This window comes from Mesocricetus auratus, unplaced genomic scaffold (genome assembly GCF_017639785.1).
Source record: "Mesocricetus auratus isolate SY011 unplaced genomic scaffold, BCM_Maur_2.0 Super-Scaffold_100037, whole genome shotgun sequence".
In the NCBI taxonomy this organism is placed as follows: domain Eukaryota; kingdom Metazoa; phylum Chordata; class Mammalia; order Rodentia; family Cricetidae; genus Mesocricetus; species Mesocricetus auratus.
The window spans coordinates 11,759,488-11,781,425 of record NW_024429215.1 but is presented as its reverse complement, the minus strand read 5'-3'; the positions used below and the strand labels follow the sequence as shown (position 1 = coordinate 11,781,425).

The window sequence follows — 21,938 nt, the reverse complement described above, 5'->3', positions numbered from 1 at the left end:
AAATTACCTTCCATGACTTTGAGGACTTTGACAATGTTCTTCGATATCAATATCTTCCCATTTGTAGCCTAAAATATAGCATCAGGAAAAGTATAATTTATTATTGAAAATTACTTAAAATTTAACTGACTGTCTTCAGTGATACTTAGAAACATGACTGACTTATTTCCTAAGTCTTCTTCATTCTCACTCAAAATTACAAAAGAGCATCAATAATTAAGAAACAGTTGTCCCCTTATTATAAAATATGAAAGAAATCCAAAGAACTACCTATTGCATTGAAGTTCATATACGTCTCCAGCATCACATCTTTGTAGAGATTTTTCTGTGAAGAATCTAGCAAAGCCCACTCTTCCTGAGTAAAGGTGATATCCAAATCTTGATATGTTACTGCATCCTAAAAATATGACATATTTATTATAAATACAGCATTGTAAATGTATACTTCTTTGACCGTATACTCATAAAATGATTCACCTTCCCATACTTAATCTATGACACAGATATTATATTTAAGTCAGTCTTGAAGGAGTCTTATGGGGTTTTACCTCTATCATTTATGAATGGCATATTATCTTGCAAGAGAAATGCCTATTAACAGACACAGACAGAAATGCACACAGATCAACAGACCGATTCTACATCATAGAAATTTTATTGAGGAAGCAAGATATATTGACTCAGGCCTTTAGTCCCAACACTCAGAAGGAAATAGATAGGTATAACTGTCTATCAGGTAAATGCTCACTTAGACTGCAGAATCAGTTACTGGACAGCAAGTGGTAAATATTAAGAACCTGTCTTCCATACAAAAAACAATGAAATAATTAATAGAGATAGGAAGAATTGCGAGGTGTATTTTTTTTCTGAAGTAACTATAAGAAGTTATACATTCAAACCTGTTCTGTATTCATCTTCATGAAATCTGACATGCTCCAATTATAATTGTAATTTAGTTAACCTCATTAAAGGTAAGTATGCATTTAAGCATTTACACATAGACAAATGAAAGCACTAGCAATGTACATGTTGATCAACACACAGCAGGAGGGATGCTCAGAAGTTAAGATCTCTTTATGCACTGGGATATAGGTGAGCTCAAATGCCATAACTTATACTGGGGACAACAGCTATACATCCCCATACATTATGCCAAGCCCATGGGATCTAAGATCATCTTTTGACTACTGTGAAGACCAAGCACACATATTGAGCATATCACTATATGCAGACAAATAATCATATACATTTAAATGATACAAATAAAAACCACATGTAGGAAGAATGTCACACACAGCTATAATCCAATGACTCAGAATGCTCAGGCAGTATTAATTTCATATATGTTGACATGCTGGGAAGGAGAAGGATATCATCTGCCAAATTTCAAAAATCAAGCTGGAGGTGAATCTCAGAAAAATTATATATACTTGACATGTAGAAAAACTTACACATAAAACCCATCATCCAATAAAAAGCTTAAAACACCCCCAAAACATTGGCCCATCACTATTGTCAACATTTGGGAGCAAACATCACATGAATCTCTCAGTTCAAGGCCAGCTTGTCTATAGAGAAATTTTTATGACAGTTAGCGCTCTTCAGACAATTCTTGACTTCATAAGTAAAAATACAACCAAACAAAATTTAAAAAAAGGCTAGCAACATGACTTAGCATTTATTAACAATGGATGCAATTGTATCTAATGTGATATTCTCATACTATCTCTCATGGTGATGAAGTCAAAATATCACAAAAAGGAATATAACTGACTAGAGTCAACCACAACATAATAGAATAAATTTTTTAAAAAAACCAGAAAATTGGGTGAGGTCGTAGACACACAAATCCCATCACCAAATAGGAATATCATCCAGAAAATTTCCTCCTATTAAAGGTTCCTAAAAACCCCAAAATAGCTACCAAGTAGAGACACATGTTCAAATTCATCATCCTATCAGGGAGTTTTGGATTTAGTCAAATAGATGCCGACCTTGGTTACTAAAGGCAAAGGGTCATCTATGAAGAAATCATTTTTTCACCTCAATGATCATCCTACTGAGCAAAAGGATCTACAGTGTTCAAAAAAATTTACAGCCTTTTTTGACCCTCAAGACAATCTCATGATTGTCTCATCCTGCACAATCAGAATGATAAGTTACAAATTTCCAATAAACAATGACACAGAATATCCATTTCCATTGCAAAGCAGAGAAGTTGAAGAATAGTAAATGAATAATGGACAAAGGCAAAACTACACCCAGCAGGGCAACCATCAAATCCAACAGCTCTGTGTAAGACACATGGGAATTGATTTTCAAAGGTAATAGAAGGATCTCTCCCCACAACTTTCTAAACATTTTTCTCTTTGCTTACTTCCACTTCACAAATGCAGCTCTCCATAGAAGATGTATAATGGTGTAAATCTCTCAGCATCTATAATTTCAAAATACAATCCAGGCATTTTCCTCACAGCATCATCAAATAAACTCCCACAGTGACCTCACTGGAACTCTGACTCTACAAAACACACATACCTTCAAGTGACCTCAAACAACAGATAAAAATGCATGGCCTTAAATTTTACATTTTCCTGTTTCCAGGACCAGTACAACATCAAAGATTCCACAAATTTGGCTTCTAAATTGTGATGGATCCAGTTTTGTTTGTACCAGATTTGCAGCAGGTTTTGTGTAAAGTTGTTTCCTCACCTAGGAATCAAATGTTAGTCTACCTAGGGCATAGAAATATGGACAGTTCCCCCTTTTCTTAATTAGGTACGCATTCAATGTAGAGGAAGAGCTTTCTATTTAATGGTGATATCTCCATGGAACTTCCAACCTCTCTTCTACACTTATTCTTTATAACACACAGAATTTTCATGTATTTATGATTCACTTGCTTTTTGTTCACTGTAGTCCTGAATGATTGATCATTATCGTTGTCTAAGAGATCTATATTCTGTTCAAGACATCAGGTCATTATTGTTTGATTCTGCCTTACTCAAAATCTTGGTTCCATGAGCATAATAAGAAATGTTAGTGCCCGCCCGGCTTCCAGAAGAGCCGCCCACACAGGAAAGAGATCAGCCCCTCCAAGACCCCAACCCAGCGAGCCCAGCTTCAGGTGAGATTGGGTCTCTGGCTGGGACCACCCGCCCATCACCCATCCCCCTCCATCTTCGGGGCCCCTCCCGGCTTCCAGAAGAGCCGCCCACACAGGCCCCTCCAAGACCCCAACCCAGCAAGCCCAGCTTCAGGTGAGATTGGGTCTCTGGCTGGGACCACCCGCCCATCACCCATCCCCCTCCATCTTCGGGGCCGCTCCCGGCTTCCAGAAGAGCCGCCCACACAGGAAAGAGATCAGCCCCTCCAAGACCCCAACCCAGCGAGCCCAGCTTCAGGTGAGATTGGGTCCCTGGCTGGGACCACCCGCCCATCACCCATCCCCCTCCATCTTCGGGGCCGGTCCCGGCTTCCAGAAGAGCCGCCCACACAGAGCCCCTCCAAGACCCCAACCCAGCGAGCCCAGCTTCAGGTGAGATTGGGTCTCTGGCTGGGACCACCCGCCCATCACCCATCCCCCTCCATCTTCGGGGCCACTCCCGGCTTCCAGAAGAGCCGCCCACACAGGAAAGAGATCAGCCCCTCCAAGACCCCAACCCAGCGAGCCCAGCTTCAGGTGAGATTGGGTCCCTGGCTGGGACCACCCGCCCATCACCCATCCCCTCCATCTTCGGGGCCGCTCCCGGCTTCCAGAAGAGCCGCCCACACAGAGTCCCCTCCAAGACCCCAACCCAGCGAGCCCAGCTTCAGGTGAGATTGGGTCTCCGGCTGGGACCACCTGCCCATCACCCATCCCCCTCCATCTTCGGGGCCGCTCCCGGCTTCCAGAAGAGCTGCCCACACAGGAAAGAGATCAGCCCCTCCAAGACCCCAACCCCAGTGAGGCCAGCTTCAGCTTCAGCTGCAGTAAGGAAGGAGACCAGTGGAGACAGAAAGCCCCCACCAGCACCCACTGGAAGAAGAGATGGGAAGAAGACAGAATAAGAGATCACTCAGCAATAGAAACACCAACACGACCCCACCAGAATCCAGGGATCCAACACCAGCAAGACCTGAAAAGCACTACATAGATGAAGAAGAGGAGACAGACCTTAAAAATTATTTCATGAAGATGATGGAGAGCCTCAAAGAAGAAACGAGGAAATCCCTTAAAGAAATAGAAGAAAAAACAAACAAAAAAATCCATGAAATGGGGGAAAAAATTCAAGAAATAAACAAATCTCTCAAAGAATCTAAAGAGCACCAAGAAAAAACAACCAAGAAAATTAAGGAAACAGCTCAAACAGTTGAAGGATTGAAAGCTGAAATAGAAACGATAAAGAAAACACAGAATGAAGGGATGCTGGAAATAGAAAAGCTCGGTAAACGGTCTGGAATTACAGATGCAAGCATCACCAATAGAATACAAGAGATAGAAGAGAGAATCTCAGGTGTTGAAGACTCATTAGAGGACATAGCATCATCAACCAAAGAAAATCTCAAAACCAACAAATCCTTAACACAAAATATCCAGGAAATATGGGACACCGTGAAGAAGCCAAACCTGAGAATAATAGGTATAGAAGAAGGTGAAGAACTTCAACTTAAAGGTACAGAAAACATATTCAACAAAATCATAGAAGAAAACTTCCCTAACCTAAAGAAAGATATGCCTATGAAAGTACAAGAATCTTACAGAACACCAAATAGGCTTGACCAGAAAAAGAAGTCACCTCGCCATATAATAATCAAAACATCAAACCTACAGAGCAAAGAGAAAATATTAAGAGCAGCTAAAGAAAAAGGCCAAGTAACATACAAAGGCAGACCTATCCGAATTACACCTGACTTCTCAATGGAAACGATGAAAGCCAGAAGATCCTGGTCAGATGTCCTACAAACGCTAAGGGAACAAGGATGCCAGCCCAGACTACTATATCCAGCAAAGCTCTCAATTACCGTAGATGGAGAAAACAAAATATTCCATGACAAAGCCAGATTTAAACAATACGTATCCATGAATCCAGCTCTACAGAAAATGCTAGAAGGAAAACCTAGAGCCAAGGAAGATAACTACATTCACAAAGACACAGGCAATATAGAATCATACTTTACAAAACACTAAAAGAAAAAGGGAGGAGAAACTACACAAAATAACTTCACTAACAATAAATCAGGCGCAAACAAGGATCACCAATCAATGGTCACTAATATCCCTCAATGTCAATTGCCTCAACTTACCTTTAAAAAGACACAGACTAGCAGAATGGATACGAAGACAGAACCCTTCCTTCTGCTGCATACAAGACACACATCTCAACACCAAAGACAGACGTTATCTCAGAGTAAAGGGCTGGGAAAAGATCTTCCAATCAAACGGCCCCAAGAAACAAGCGGGCGTAGCAATCCTAATATCTAACAAATTAGACTTCAAATTAAAATCAATCAAAAGAGATGAAGAAGGACACTTCATATTCATCAAAGGAAAAATACATCAAGACGAAGTCTCGATTTTAAATATCTACGCCCCAAATACAAAGGCACCTACATTCGTGAAAGAAACATTACTAAAGCTCAAAATGCACATAAAATCTCACACACTAATAGTAGGAGACTTCAACACTCCGCTCTCACCGCTAGATAGGACCTCCAGACAGAAACTTAACAAAGAAACAAAAGAATTAATAGAAGTTATGACCCAACTGGGTTTAACAGACATCTATAGAACATTCCACCCAAATACAAAGGGATATACCTTCTTCTCGGCATCACATGGAACCTTCTCTAAAATTGACCACTTAATAGGAAACATAGCAAATCTCCACAGATACAAAAAAATTGGAATAACCCCCTGCATCTTATCAGACCACCATGCATTAACATTAGAATTCAACAATAACACAAATCGCAGAAACCCTACAAACACATGGAGATTGAACAATGCACAATTGCACCATCCCTGGGTAAAGGAACAAATAAAAAAAGAAATTAAAGACTTCCTCAATTTCAATGAGAATGAAGACACAACATACACAAACTTATGGGACACTTTGAAAGCAGTGCTGAGAGGAAAGTTTATAGCACTAAGTGCCCACATGAAAAAACTGGAGAACAGTCATACTAGAGAATTAATAGCACAGCTGAATGTTCTAGAACAAAAAGAAGCAAACTCCCCAGGAGGAGCAGACGCCAGGAAATAATCAAATTGAGGGCTGAAATCAATCAAGTAGAAACCAGGAAAACATTGAGAAGAATCAATGAAACAAAGAGTTGGTTCTTTGAGAAAATCAACAAAATAGACAAACCTCTGTCCAAACTAACCAAGAGACAGAGAGAGAACATGCTAATTAACAAAATCAGGGATGAGAAAGGGGACATAACAACGGACTCTGAGGAAATCAAGAGAATCATCAGGGCATACTTTGAAAATCTGTACTCCACAAAATTTGAAAATTTAAAGGAAATGGACAATTTCCTGGATAGATATCACTTGCCAAAACTAAATCAAGAACAGATAAATAATCTAAACAGACCTATAACCCCTAATGAAATAGAAGCAGTCATCAAAAGTCTCCCAAACAAAAAAAGCCCAGGCCCAGATGGCTTCAGTGCAGAATTCTACCAGAAATTCAAAGAAGAGCTCATTCCAATACTCGTCAAAGTATTCCACACTATAGAAGCAGGAGGCTCACTGCCAAACTCTTTCTACGAGGCTACAATTACCTTGATACCCAAGCCACACAAAGACACAACTAAGAAAGAGAACTATAGACCAATTTCCCTCATGAACATTGATGCAAAAATACTCAATAAAATACTGGCAAACCGGATTCAAGAACACATCAGAAAAATCATCCACCATGATCAAGTAGGCTTCATTCCAGGAATGCAGGGATGGTTCAACATTAGAAAATCTATCAATGTAATCCACCATATTAACAATCTGCGAAAGAAAAAACACATGATCATCTCACTAGATGCTGAAAAAGCCTTTGACAAAATCCAGCACCCCTTCATGATAAAGGTCCTAGAGAGATCAGGGATAACAGGAACGTACCTGAATATAATAAAAGCAATATACAGTAAACCAACAGCTAACATCAAACTAAATGGAGAGAAACTCAAAGCAATTCCTCTAAAATCAGGAACAAGACAAGGCTGTCCACTCTCTCCATATCTCTTCAATATTGTACTTGAAGTTCTAGCTACAGCAATAAGACAACAAAAGGAGATAAAGGGGATACAAATAGGAAAAGAAGAAGTCAAACTTTCATTATTTGCAGATGATATGATAGTTTACATAAGTGACCCAAAAAACTCCGCAAGGTTACTCCTAGAGCTGATAAACACCTTCAGCAATGTGGCAGGATACAAGGTAAACTCAAAAAAATCAGTGGCCCTATTATATACAGATGATGAAGTGATTGAGAAAGAAATCAGAGAAACATCACCTTTTACAATAGCCAAAAACAGCATCAAATATCTGGGGATAATGTTAACCAAGGAAGTGAAAGACCTGTATATCAAGAACTTTGTGTCTTTGAAGAAAGAAATCAAAGAAGATACCAGAAAATGGAAAGATCTCCCATGCTCTTGGATTGGTAGGATCAACATAATAAAAATGGCAATCTTGCCAAAAGCAGTCTATAGATTCAATGCAATCCCTATCAAAATTCCATCACAATTCTTCAAGGACCTGGAAAGAACATTAATCAACTTTATATGGAATAACAAAAGGCCCAGGATAGCCAAAACATCCCTATACAATAAAGGAACTTCAGGAGGCATCACCATACCTGACTTCAAGCTCTATTATAGAGCTATAGTCATGAAAACAGCTTGGTATTGGCACAAAAATAGGCAGGTAGACCAATGGAACCGAATTGAAAGCCCTAATTTTAACCCACACACCTATGAACACCTGATTTTTGACAAAGAAGCTAAAACTGTACAGTGGAAAAAAGAAAGCATCTTCAACAAATGGTGCTGGCATAACTGGGTAATGGTATGCAGAAGACTGCAGATAGATCCATGTTTATCGCCTTGTACAAAACTTAAGTCCAAATGGATCAAAGATCTCAACATACATCCAGCCACACTGAAACTTTTAGAAGAGAAAGTGGGAGATACTCTTCAACGAGTTGGTACAGGAGACCACTTCCTAAACATAACACCAGTGGCACAGGCACTGAGATCAACAATTAACAAATGGGACCTTCTGAAACTAAAAAGCTTCTGTAAGGCAAAGGACACAATCAAAAAGACAAAAAGGCAGGCCACAGAATGGGAAAAGATATTCACTAACCCTACATCTGACAGAGGGCTAATCTCCAAAATTTACAAAGAACTCAAGAAACAAGTCTCCAAAACACCAAAGGATCCACTTGAAAGGTGGGGTACAGAGCTAAACAGAGAATTCTCAGTAGAGGAGGCTAAAATGGCCAAGAGACACTTAAGAAAGTGCTCAACATCCTTAGCCATCAGGGAAATGCAAATCAAAACAACTCTGAGATACCATCTTACTCCTGTCAGAATGGCTAGAATCAAAAACACCGAAGACAATTTATGCTGGAGAGGATGTGGAGAGAGAGGAACACTCCTCCACTGCTGGTGGGAATGCCGACTCATACAGCCTCTTTGGAAATCAGTATGGAGATTCCTCAGGAAAATGGGAATTAATCTACCACTAGACCCAGCAATTCCACTCTTAGGCATTTATCCAAATGAGGCAGGTTCATACAACAAGGGCATCTGCTCCACTATGTTCATAGCAGCATTGTTTGTAATAGCCAGAACCTGGAAGCAACCTAGATGCCCCTCAACTGAAGAGTGGATAGAGAAAATGTGGTACATTTACACAATGGAGTATTACTCAGCAGAAAAAACAATGGAATCTTGAAATTCACAGGGAAATGGATAGCACTGGAAGAAACCATCCTGAGTGAGGTAACCCAGTCGCAAAAAGACAAACATGGTATGTACTCACTCATATATGGATTTTAAATATGGATCAGGATAGTGCCAGTCTGCACTTCCACAGATAGAGAGTCTGGGAAACAGGAAAGAACCTAAAAGATATGCATATATGCATAGTACCCAAGAGAAGAGGATGGAGACAAGATCCTCTGAATGGATGGGGAACAGGGCGAGGGGGGGTAGTGGGACATGGGAAGAATAGAGGGGGTAAAGAGGAAGGGAGTTGGTCATGGGGGAACAAGAAGTTGAGGGGGTGGGGGTAAAATAGGGGGAAGAGGGAATCATAGGATCGAAGACAGATCAGGCACCAGAGTGACCTCGAGTGATCTAAAGGTATAACATCAATTGGCAAGCTAAGCAATAGTGGAAGGACCACCTCGAATGCCCATTCCTGATAATGAACTTGATGTCTATAACTATCCGGGAGCCTTCATCCTGGGACTGATGGAAGCAGAGGCAAACACACAACTAAGCACTGAACTGAACCCAAGGAACCCAGTGACAGAGAGAGAGGAGTGATGAGCAAATTGGCAAAGAATGGGCTGGCAAAACCAGCAGAGACAGCTGATCTGAACAGGGGAGTGCTCTTGGACCCCAGACCGACAGTGGGGAGGCCAGAATAGGACTGATCTGGACCCCCCAAATGTGAGTGTCAGTGAGAAGGCCTGGGCAACCTATGGGGCTCTGAGCTGTGGATCAGTGTCTATCCCTGGTATACAATCTGTCTTCATGTGCCTATAGCACAAAGAGAGATGCTCTCTCAGCCTGGACTCTTAGGGGAGTGCCTTGACCCTACCAAGAGTAAAATGATAGACTCTAGACATCCCCTATGTGGAAGGATTTGGCAATAGGGTGGGAGGGAGGGTGGAAGGGGAGTGCGGGAGGAGGGGAGGGAGAGGGAACTGGGATTGACATGTAAATCAAGCTATTTAAAATTAAATGAAAAATGATTAAAAAAAAAGAAATGTTAGTGCCCATATTATTACACAAATTACCCATAAGTTTAATTTACCAAGGAATTTATTTCCCATTGAAATCAAAGGATCTGAACCTCCACTACCTGTCATTCCCCTGAATGTGCCCAACTTCCAGGTATTTTGAAAGCAGCTGATTAATTTATGTGTAGCACTTACTAAAATATTTGCCATCCAAAGACCTGATATCATCCACACTCACCCAAAATAGAATTTACTATTTCTGCCAAACAACAAAATCATGGTTAGAGTGCCATTTTTGTTCTAACTTGCTTCTTTGCTGTTATAGTTAAATTCTCTAACCAAAAGCATCTCAGGTAATGTATGGGATTTTTTAAATGACTCTGTCATATCACTGTCTATCACTGTGTAAGGTTAGGATAGAAATTCAAGTTGGCAACTGCAGGCAAAATCCTTGAGTGAACTTTGTTTCCTGGCTTTCTCACCTACTGTGCATTGTCTCATTTGCAGCCTGCTGTCTTATTCAGAGCAGGCTATTTTCTTAGGTATGTTTCACCCACTGTGTAAAGGATTCCACACGCCAATCACCAATCAAAAGAATCTATCAGGGTATAGCAAGCAGGCATTCTCATGGGTGAACTTCCTTAGCTGATGTTCCCACAGATGACTGTAGGTTTTAATATATTGAGGCCTGGAGCTAACTAGGACAGAGCAACAATAATACTTGAGAAGTTTTTGAAAACCCAAAACCAATGCATCAATCACTGCACTAACTTCAATGTTATTGCAAATGCAATGTTGATGACAGTAACTACTGGAAAACACACATGTGCCAAGAAATAATGAGAGACAAGACTATAAAACCAAGAATAGAAAACTAAAAGTCTTTTTCCACAGAAAGTCTCCAAACCAATGCACTCAAGAACAAGTTAAAGCACTTGGTTCTCTCTGCCATATAAGTTTATTGAACTTTTACAACAACAAGCTTTTTCCTAATGAATCACAAATATATGTAAATAAACTTCATAAAAATAGCAGGCACATAAAGTCAATACAATCATGCTGTCCTCTGTGATTGATTTTCAAACATACAAGAAATTGTACCCTGTGTAGAAAGCATGGGACTGACCCAGACCCCATGTATGTAGGTGACAGTTAGGAGGCCTAGGTTGTCTTTGGGGCCTTGGGTAGTATTTTTCCTTGTTGTACAAATAGACTTTGAGTGCCCATCCCAAATTAAGGGATGCTATCTCAGCCTGGACTCTTGGGGGAGGGCCTAGTCACTTCCCTGGATGTAATGACAGACATTGTAGATCCACCATGGATGTCCTCACCCTCATTGGGGATCAAAGTGGAGATTGGGTGGGGTACTAGGGGGCCTAGTGGGAAGAGGAGGGGAGAGGGGGATGGAGAGGGAGCTGGGATTGACATGTGGCACAAGCTTGTTTCTAACTTAAATAACAAAATACTTTAAAAAAAGAAAAGAAATTGAAGCATCTTAGGGCATCCTCATGTGTGGGAAGATTTTAGTTGTGAAAGTACATTTATCTAAAGCAAGAATTGGTACAATTACTAAAATTTACTATATCCAATGTTCTATGTGTGTTCTATGTAGTTGCTTAAACAAATTTGAACTCCTCTACTGCCAGACATTAGGGAGACACATTTGCCACAGAATGAAGTTGGCAATTTAAGGTGTATAAAATTATAATATCATTCATTGATACAGGCAGGTGTCTGGGAAGACCTCAAACACTAAAATATACAGAATACATGTATTAGCAAGTAACCCATCTACCATGAAAATTTCTCATGTTGCCAAGTAGAGAGTTCATTTGTGAAACTCTCTAGAGCTGCACATTAAAAAACATTAAACCATTTTTTCTTTAAAATTCTATTTTCTAGGACCCATCTTCTAACTATTATAATCACAGTATATAAGATGATGTTATGTGAGCTGGAGTAAGCACTTTTTGCAATCTTGACAAGAAGCCAAATTTGATTGCCATTACTCCAAACTGGTTGGGTATTTGTTTATAAATACTCCACATCATCACCCCAAAAGCTGTAAAGTCACAATGGTTGTAAAAAAATGACCTAAGTCTCTGCAGACTTTGGTATATAGCTCACAATGGCTGAATAACTTTGAATTCTAACTCTACTAGAGGCAGTGTCCCTAGCTCTCCTAACCTAACATGACACATTACCCCAGCACTCAGGACCTGAGAAGAAAGCTGTAATGAGTCAGTGGCATCCCTGGGCGAGATTGCAAAACAACTACAAGAAAATCACCTTTGATTCCTCATATTTTGTTCTAACTCTCATTCTTCTCTCTTTCTCTGATCTAATTCTATAACCAAATCTACTCAGGTCATGAACAGGTTATTTGGTTGATATCACTATGTCACTGTCCATCCTTGTGGGTACTTAGCATAGAGACTCAAGCAATAAAGAAAGGTAAACCATGAGGAAACATTGCGTCCTAGCTATCTCTGCTGCTTTGTCATTTTCTAATGCTAGGCTCACTCCCTTAACCAGCCCAGGCCAAACTGATTAGGGATATGGCCAACACAAAGGAAGAGACTTCAAACAACAGTCATAATGAACACAACCTCTCTTACACAGCAATCACATATTCTGATGAAGGTACACCTTCAATCCATGTTCCCTCAGATGTCACTAGGCTATGTCATGTTGACAACTGAGAAAAAAATTAGGAAAAAAGGTGATGTATTAGAACACAATGAAGAGTCTGAGGGAAGTGGCTTGGAGGCAGAAAAGAGATAGTGGGAATAATGTAACTATAATACAAAATACCTGTAAGAAAGGTGAAACAGGCTTTATGGCCATGGGCTCTAGACACTTAGATTTTTATGAAAGCATACCAAGTACCATCCATATAATTTCTTAGGGATATACATTTTAACCTGGAAAACACAATCTTACTAGGAAACGCCACAGCATTTTATCCAATACTGCTAATATATTGAATTACTGTAACTAGAGTAATTTGGTTATCTCATTATAGATGATTGTGACCAACATGTGTCTATTGGAAATTAAAAACAGGACCTCTGGAAGAGCAGTCAGAGCTCTTAAACTCTGAACCTTCTCTCAAAGCCCAGGAATTCTGATCTTTACCCAACTTCTTGATGGCTTGGTCAGTTAACCGAACAAATAATCAGTCAAAAATTTGTTGATTGTCTAAAATTTACCACTTCACTACTCACTTTTAAAGACAACAAATGTCACAACAGAAAAGAATTCATCTTTTTTCTTTCCCATGGCTTTGGCTGTTGTGACTAAACATGTTTTGCAGTTAGCCAATGAACTCAGTTCTTACACAGAGTCAGCTTCATTTGTAATTATACCATAAAATTTGGAGAAGTTGTGGAGCCTCATTCACTGATCCTTTTTTCCTTCCTTCAAAGTAGTCAAGGTCCAGGTAAGGAAGGATTGGCAGAACTGTCTTTACAGCAGTAAGCAATAGAGGCAATATTAGGTGTCTAAAGAAATCCCGAATTATATAGTGTGGGGCAATAATCTTTAGAAGAACATTAGCTATAATCACTTTGAAATGGAATAGGTAATTCTCTGATAGAGAGAATGTCAGTAATAAGATACTGCTTGACTATATCCTTTGTCAAGTATTAGCCTGTGAGAACTATTTTGTAAACCACTGAGTTGACTTAACTGAGTCATCCAGGATTGCACACATATACACACACCAATTATGTCTTTTTTCATTCACATGGAAAGAATGCATGCAAGGAAATTGTAGGCAGAAAAAGTTATTCACCACTCCCCATTAGTCCTACTTCATAAGGTAGAACCTGAATCTCACTGTCTTCAACTTCAGACTATGATCTTGCTACCATCTCATTTGTTTCTCCCTGAAGAGTGCACAGTGCACTGTTTCCCCTTTTCTGTCTTGAAGGGGAAAACCATGCTTCAAGCATCATGCCTTTCACTATTCTGTGACAGGCAATCCAAAATGTGACTCCAACTAGTCATTTTAAGACTCTGAGAGAGCCGGGCATTAGTGGCACACACCTTTGATCCCAGCACTTGGGAGGCATTGGCAGGCAGACCTCTGTAAGTTCAAGACCAGGCTGGAACTACCAAGCAAGTTCCAGGCCAGCCTCTAAACCCACACAGAATCCCTGTCTCGAAAAAAACAAAAAAGATTCTGAGAGGCTGCAGATTTTTAATCCAATATTCATCATGGTTTGTCAGGATTACAAGAGCAAAACACTGTGGGGCTACAGACAGGGTTCAAATCCACTCAATCAATATAGGAAACTTAGACACAAAACTGCTTTGCAAAAGACTGTAGATGAATCTTTTCTAGCATTAATATAAATTTATGGAATGGCAGAACTTAATATTGGTGATGACCCTATAATAGTCCCTTGAGCATCATTTACAGGACAGCTTTTTAATGGAGGGAATGGCTTTTCCATTGCTGTTAAAATGGCTATATTTCCTTTGGTATTGGAATATAGCTGGTTAAACCTCAGGAGCAAACATTTATGTCTTATCATACTGTAATCTAACAGTCTTTGTTAGCCTACTACTTGGTTTTGGAGTATTTGGGATGCAGTCCTCCATGACCTAAATTCTATTTAGTAACTTAATGTCTCCTATGAAGATCAATTCTACTGCCATCACATCTACACTTCCATATCACAATGTAGCAGTGGAATGCTCTGCTACACAAGGAATATTGTTGTCAAGCTCCACACAATTAACTCCACAAGATTTCAAAACCTAAATATTAAACATTCAAAATGCAGAACTTCTGGAAGATACTAAAGAGACCAGGATTCTCAGTTTGACAAATCTGTGTTTTATAACGACATCCCAAGCACTAAGGTCACCTGCATTTAATAGCGTGTCAACAAGCATATTTAAAAGCACAGTCCCACACCCAATGATCTTCACAGGCACAGCCAGCAGAGTGAACACACTCAGAGTCTGCCAGCTGACTCAGATAATGTCAAAGACCATGCAGGACCTTTAAAATTACATGGAAATAAACCAGGCCAAACAGGGCCATCAGGACCATGCACACCACAAGACCAGGCAGGAACATAGGGAACTCAGCCTCTGGCCACTTACGCCCAAACAGCCATGGGAGGACCCTCCAAGCTGGCTCCTATGGCTTGACCAGGCAGTTCTCCCAGTCTCTGGATAGTAGCCCCAAACTCACCATGTCTTGGTTTTCCTGCTCCTCTTGGCTAAGCCGCCTACAGCAGCACTCACAGCACAGCCAGCAAGACTGCTACAACAGATTCTCTGCAAAGCAAAGCCTGAAGACAGCAACAGGAAGGACCCAGCACAATTTCTGAGTGGCAGATTGCCTGGATGTCTTGATTGGTTCGTGAAGCCTGAGTGACAAGTGCCTCTCCCAAAGGGTTAGACTGTGCTTTAAGACATAGACCAGGCAGGGTGTTGATTGTGCATGCCTTCAATCTCAGCACGTGGGAGGAAGAGGAAGGTGCATCTCTGTGAGTTTTTGTCTAGCCTGGGCTAAAAAAGCTAGGTACAGGACAGCATCCTAGGCCACAGAGAAACCCTGCCTCTAAAAACAATCAAACAAACAAAAGGAGATACAGTACAATGATTCCAGATCCTGTCTTCCAACCCACGCAGAGACATTTTCTATATCAGAAGAGATATGCATTACAATAGCATTTGCTTCAGTCTGGAACAGGAAACCCAGCTCTCTCCCTGATCTCCATAGGCACTTCCTCTTCTTTTTTCTGAACACAGAGCAGCCAGCAAACTTTTACAGTCCTCTGTACTATATGTAGTGCAGTGCATTTCTGTCACAACGGTGAGAGAGAAATATTGACAACTAAAGAGCAATTTCAGGAAACAGTAGGAAAGTTTTCTTATGTGGCTCCTCACTGAGGTCAGGTGACCTGAACTTGCTTTTTATCCAGTTGCTATACTCACTTCAGCAAACCATGAAAGAAACTCAGGAACTAGATCACAAACAAGATAATGGGACTTTCTCCCATTAGAAAACTGGATAATGGCTCCATTGTTTTAGGAGTTATATTCCTGAAATTCAGAGCAAACTGTTGACAAATGAATAGGAATACAGAGTAGCCTTCAATGGAATGTTGAATACTTAGAGAACAATGAATCAAGGAAAAATGTGTTTATGATCACTATTGCTAGCCAGCACATCTTCCTCAGGGGGAGTTGAAAAAATAAAAACCACAATTGCAATATTCATTGTTGTCTACATCAATGAGACTGGTAGATTGAATCACTACATATATGTGGAAAGGGATTTATTACTATGTCTTAGGTGTTGGTCCTGATAGTGCAAAAATGGTTGCCTTCCAACAAGAATTGGAAGACTCAAATGTTTCTGTTCATGAGGCTGAATTTCTCAGCTGGTCTTCAATATACATCAAAATCTCAAGGAAGTGGCTCTAATTCTGATAAAGGAATGAACTTGTTAGCCAGGTCTGAGGGATCACAAATGAGCAATTCCTCTAAAATCAGGAACAAAACAAGGCTGTCCACTCTCTCCATACCTTTTCAACATGGTACTTGAAGTTCTAGCTATTGCCATACGACAACAAAGGGGGATCAAGGGGATACAAATTGGGAAGGAAGAGGTCAAACTTTCACTGTTTGCAGACGATATGATAGTTTACATCAGTGACCCAAAGAACTCTACCAGGGAACTCTTACAACTGATTAACACCTTCAGCAAAGTGGCAGGCTACAAGATCAACTCAAGAAAATCAGTAGCCCTACTATATACAGATGATAAAAGGGCTGAAAGAGAAATCAGAGAAACATCACCCTTTACAATTGCCACAAACAACATAAAATACCTTGGCGTAACGCTAACCAAACAAGTGAAAGACCTGTATCGTAAGAACTTTGAATCTTTAAAGAAAGAAATTAAAGAAGCCCTCAGAAAATGGAAAGATCTCCCATGCTCTTGGATAGGTAGGATCAATGTAGTAAAAATGGCAATCCTGCCAAAAGCAATCTACAGATTCAATGCAATCCCCATTAAAATCCCAGCACAGTTCTTCACAGACCTTGAAAGAACAATAATCAATTTTGTATGGAAAAACAAAAGACCCAGGATAGCCAAAACAACCCTGTTCAACAAGGCAACGTCCGGAGGCATCACCATCCCTGACCTCAAGCTCTATTATAGAGCTATAGTCCTGAAAACAGCTTGGTATTGGCACAAAAATAGACAGGTAGACCAATGGAATCGAATTGAAAACCCGGGTATTAACCCACACACGTACGAACATCTGATATTTGACAAAGAAGCTAAAAATATACAATGGAATAAAGAAAGCATCTTCAACAAATGGTGCTGGCATAACTGGAGACTGGCATGTAGAAGAATGCAGATCGATCCATGTCTATCGCCATGCACAAAACTTAAGTCCAAATGGATCAAAGACCTCAACATAAATCCAGCCACACTGAACCTCTTAGAAGAGAAAGTGGGTGGTACCCTTGAACGAATTGGTACAGGAGACAGCTTCCTGAACATAACACCAGTAGCACAGGCAGTAAGATCAACAATTAATAAATGGGACCTACTGAAACTGAGAAGCTTCTGTAAGGCAAAGGACACAGTCAGCAAGACAAAAAGGCAGCCCACAGAATGGGAAAAAATATTCACTAATCCCACATCGGACAGAGGGTTGATCTCCAAAATTTACAAAGAACTCAAGAAGCAAGTCTCCAAAACAGCAAAGGACCCTATTAAAAAGTGGGCTGCAGAACTAAATAGAGAGTTTTCAATAGAGGAGTCTAAAATGGCTGAGAGGCACTTGAGAAAGTGCTCAACATCCTTAGCCATCCGGGAAATGCAAATCAAAGCAACTCTGAGATACCATCTCACTCCTGTCAGAATGGCTAAAATCAAAAACACCAATGACAATTTATGCTGGAGAGGATGTGGCGAAAGGGGGACACTCCTCCATTGCTGGTGGAAGTGCCAACTGGTTCAGCCACTTTGGAAAGCAGTATGGAGATTCCTCAGAAAAATGGGAATAAACCTACCACAAGACCCATCAACTGCACTCTTAGGCATATATCCAAAAGATGCCCATTCATATAACAAAGATGTCTGTTCCACTATGTTCATAGCAGCTTTATTTGTAATAGCCAGAACTTGGAAGCAACCTAGATGTCCCTCAACCGAAGAGTGGATAGAGAAAATGTGGTACATCTACACAATGGAGTACTATTCAGCAGAAAAAAATAATGGAATCATGAGATTCGCAGGCAAATGGATGACACTAGAAGAAACCATCCTGAGTGAGGTAACCCAGTCACAAAAAGAGAAACATGGCATGTACTCTCTCATATATGGATTTTAGACATAGATCTGGGGAGTGCCAGCCTACAATCCTATGGCCAGAGAGTCTGGGAAACAGAAACTACATTTAGTGGCTGGTTAAGTACTGAGCTGAACTCAAGAAAGCCAGTATCAGAGAGGGAGGACTGATGATCAAAGGGATTAAGACTGGGCTGGTTTAACCCCAGAAACAGCTGACCAGACAAAGGTTAACTCTAGAATCCCAGGCATCAGCCTGGGAATCCAGCATGGGACTGATCAAGACCCCCTGAATCTGGGTGTCAGTGAGGAGGCCTAGGTAATCTATTGAGCCTTGGGCAGCAGATCAGTACCCATACCAAGTATACACACGGACTTTGGACTCCCATAGAACAATGTGAGGTGCACTCTCACCCTGAACTCTTGGGAAAGGGTCTAGGCCCTGCCCTATATGAAATGACAGACTATGGACACCCCCATGGAGGGCCTCACCCTCCCTGGGGGAATGAGGGGATAACGGGGGGGGGATGCGGGGAGGGCACGGGAGGAGGGGAGGGAAAGGGAGAGGGACCTCGTACTGACTTGTGAAGCAACCTTGTTTCTTATCTAAATTTAAAATGGAAAATAAAAAATATTAAAATAAAAAAAAACTGGGGAGCAAATCTATACAAAGAAAGGGAACTTCTGATGGTAAAGGGAAACTTAAGTAATTAAATCAGGAGTGCCATGTCTTGTGGCTGACACACTGCTCTCGGAGAAGGGGAGGTAACTGTCCACCACTCCTGCTAACATTGCTTTCCTGATTGCTGATCATAAAGGGTCCCTACCAGTTGTAAAGATCCCTTGGCCCAGGGAATAGCTGACAGTCCCTATGGACCTGTAACCCTGTGAGCCCATAACCAGTTTTAGCTCACTCAAATGTATCTTGTTTTATATATATAGTTACTGCTTTACTCTGTACTTTGTATGACCTTAAGTAACCATGGAAACCATGAAATTTGTGTCCTTCAAACTAAAGATCTGTCCCGTAAATGCTCCTATTTTTGGCTGGCTGGCATCTCATTTCCTCTGCATTTGAAGAGATCCCATTTGACCACCTTGAACAACAAATGGAACCTCTTGCTTTTGCATCAGAGTGTCATCTCCTAGGATTCATCTCTCAAATTCTGCAAACCTGGCACAACATTTTGATTCCCTGACCATGAAGAGCAGGAGTCTCCCAGGACTTAGAACTCTGAGGGTTTCTTTTTTGTTTTTGTTTTTGTTTTTTTTGTTTTGTTTTTCGAGACAGGGTTTCTCTGTGGCTTTGGAGGCTGTCCTGGAACTCACTTTGTAGACCACGCTGGCCTGGAACTCACAGAGATCTGCCTACCTATGCCTCCCGTGTGCTGGTATTAAAAGTGTGTACCACCAACGGCCGGCTTAGAACTCTGAGGGTTTCAACCCCAATGATTTGGCTGAGTAAATGTTTCAAGTCTGTCTGTGTTTGGGAGGTCCTGTGCATTTGTCAATAAAGCACTGTCTGGCCAATAGGGTATCTAGATAGGAGAGACTAGGAGTCCAGGAGGACTCTGGGAAGGAGAAACACAGAGAGTCGACATGTAACGCCATGGGGTAGGAAGCCCGGAAACTATTCTCCGGTAAGAGACATACTTAGATTAACAATTATGGGGTAATTACTTAAGTCAGAGCTAGCCAGTAAGAAACAAGCAAGGCCAGCAGCTTCATAATTAATATAGCCTCCTGTGTGTTTATTTGGGACTGATGTGGCTCTAGAACCAGGATGGCTGGAAGGCTCCTCCCAAAGAAAAAGCTTCTCTTTACATGTCTGTTGAGTGTATGTTCTAATCTATGAATCAAGGTACTTTCAGGCATCTAGGTATGCTAGCTAAACAGGTAATAGGTAGAAGGCATAGAGCTTGGCAGCCATGCCAAAAAGGACAGGCCTGGGGAAGCCAGCAGACATCCTGACTTCCTATCTGGGGCAGGATTCAACCAAGAGTTGAATCAATCCTGCAATCTAGGTAAAATAAGGTTCTAATTGAGGACTTCTCTAGGTAAAATAGGGGTCCAATTGAGGACTTCTCTAGGTAAAATAGGGTTCCAATTGAGGACTTCTCTAGGTAAAATAGGGTTCCAATTGAGGACTTCTCTAGGTAAAATAGTGGTCAATTGTGGACTGTCTGGGTAAATCTAGGAAACTAAGTAGGAGTCCTTTCTTCGTTGTTTCAGTGCTGTGTTTATTTGTTCATCTGTTTGTCTTGTCTTGTCTTGCTGACTCAGGACAGAATCTAAAGGAACAGACCACTTAATCCCCTTTGAAAAAAAGAGAATTTCCTGCTGCTGTGGCTGCAGGAGGGAAGTTACAGCCTCACAGATCACATGAACCCTGGCTCCTAGCTGCACAGAGGTACCAAGTGAAGCCTGAACTGCCTTGCCAAGAAGTCACCTTAGAATGGGCAGGGGTGGGTTTGGGCACTAAGAGTCAGCTGACCTGGGGCTTGTCATGGAGTGGGATCTTGTGCTGAGCAGGATTTGCCCAAATCTCCTTCCTTGAAGGCAGACAGCTCTCTGTTGGGGCCACAGGGCACAAGGATCCTCCATGTGTCCTCTGTGTGTGATAGCTGCACAGGTGAAAAAGTCTCCAGAGAAAGATGATCATAGGCCACCCACTGGGCTTGCCAAGGGACTGGTGGACTCCAAGTCTAAGTGCATCCAGCTGGCCATCTGATCCTGGGAAACTGAGGCCACAGAGGGTCTAGCAGTATGTGGGGCCCAGGTGGTCACAGCAGGCCTGTGATTAATGGAAGGGGGGTGCCATCAGGGAGTGTTGAGTGGGAAAACAGACATTTGCCAGAGGCTCACTTCCCCATCAGCCTGGGGGCAGGCAGCTGTAAGACAATGTTTACTAAAAACATGTTTACTGAAAACAATCAGGTGTCCATAAGAAATGTTTACCTGAGCAATAAATTCCTGAAAACGGCTCACCCACTGGAATGCCCTGACCTCGACCTTTCCAAAGAATAACTGCCTCTTCCTGACCCACCCACCTCAGTCACTGGTGTCAGAGCAGAACCAGACGGGTTAGGAAGGGAGTGGAATCTTTTCCTGAGGGAAGCCATACTTTGGACATTTTCTTGAGGCTTCTTGGGGCCTGCTTAAAGTTTTCTTTACACTGCTGATTGGTCTCTGTGTCATCACTCCCAAAACCCTTGCCACATTCTCAGAACCAGGAAGCACTGTGGGCGTGGCATGTTGCCCAGTGTTGCTCCTGCAGTGTTGACCAGTGGAGCACAGAGAGCAGGACTACAGCAGGTGTGGCTCGTGCCTGCTCATGAGGCCAACAAGGCATATGTGGAACTTTAGTAGCCATGCTGCCAGTAGTAAGACAAAGTCCCCAAAGTTGTCACTCACTAGCTTACTTGCTCCTCATTCCTCCCTCCCATGCTAGCAGATGGGATTCCTACATCCTGTCTCAACAAGTTGCCCAATCTTAGGCAAACAGGCTCAACTTCGTGTTGTAAAGTGGCAGCCTATTGGAGGCCGAGTCAGGACACTCTCGCGAGATTTCCTTCCACCAAGGCTGCTGTAGTCATTCAGAATTAAGGGTTGATTACAAATTATTATTGGTTATCATAATAGAA

The 21,938-nt window shown here is 41.4% G+C and overlaps 1 protein-coding gene across 3 annotated transcripts in view; it reads right to left on the bottom strand.

Annotated features, from left to right (window-relative positions):
* The window catches only part of LOC121135422 (vomeronasal type-2 receptor 116-like), a 166,540-nt gene that overhangs the window by 19,784 nt on the left and 124,818 nt on the right, over window positions 1-21,938 (bottom strand). For all 3 annotated transcript variants that reach the window (XM_040734193.1, XM_040734191.1, XM_040734192.1), the window contains exons 4-5: window positions 271-397; window positions 8-68 (exon numbers count right to left, since the gene is read on the bottom strand). In XM_040734193.1, coding sequence (XP_040590127.1) covers window positions 8-68; window positions 271-397 — 188 coding nt within the window. The remainder of the gene's footprint in view (window positions 1-7; window positions 69-270; window positions 398-21,938) is intronic.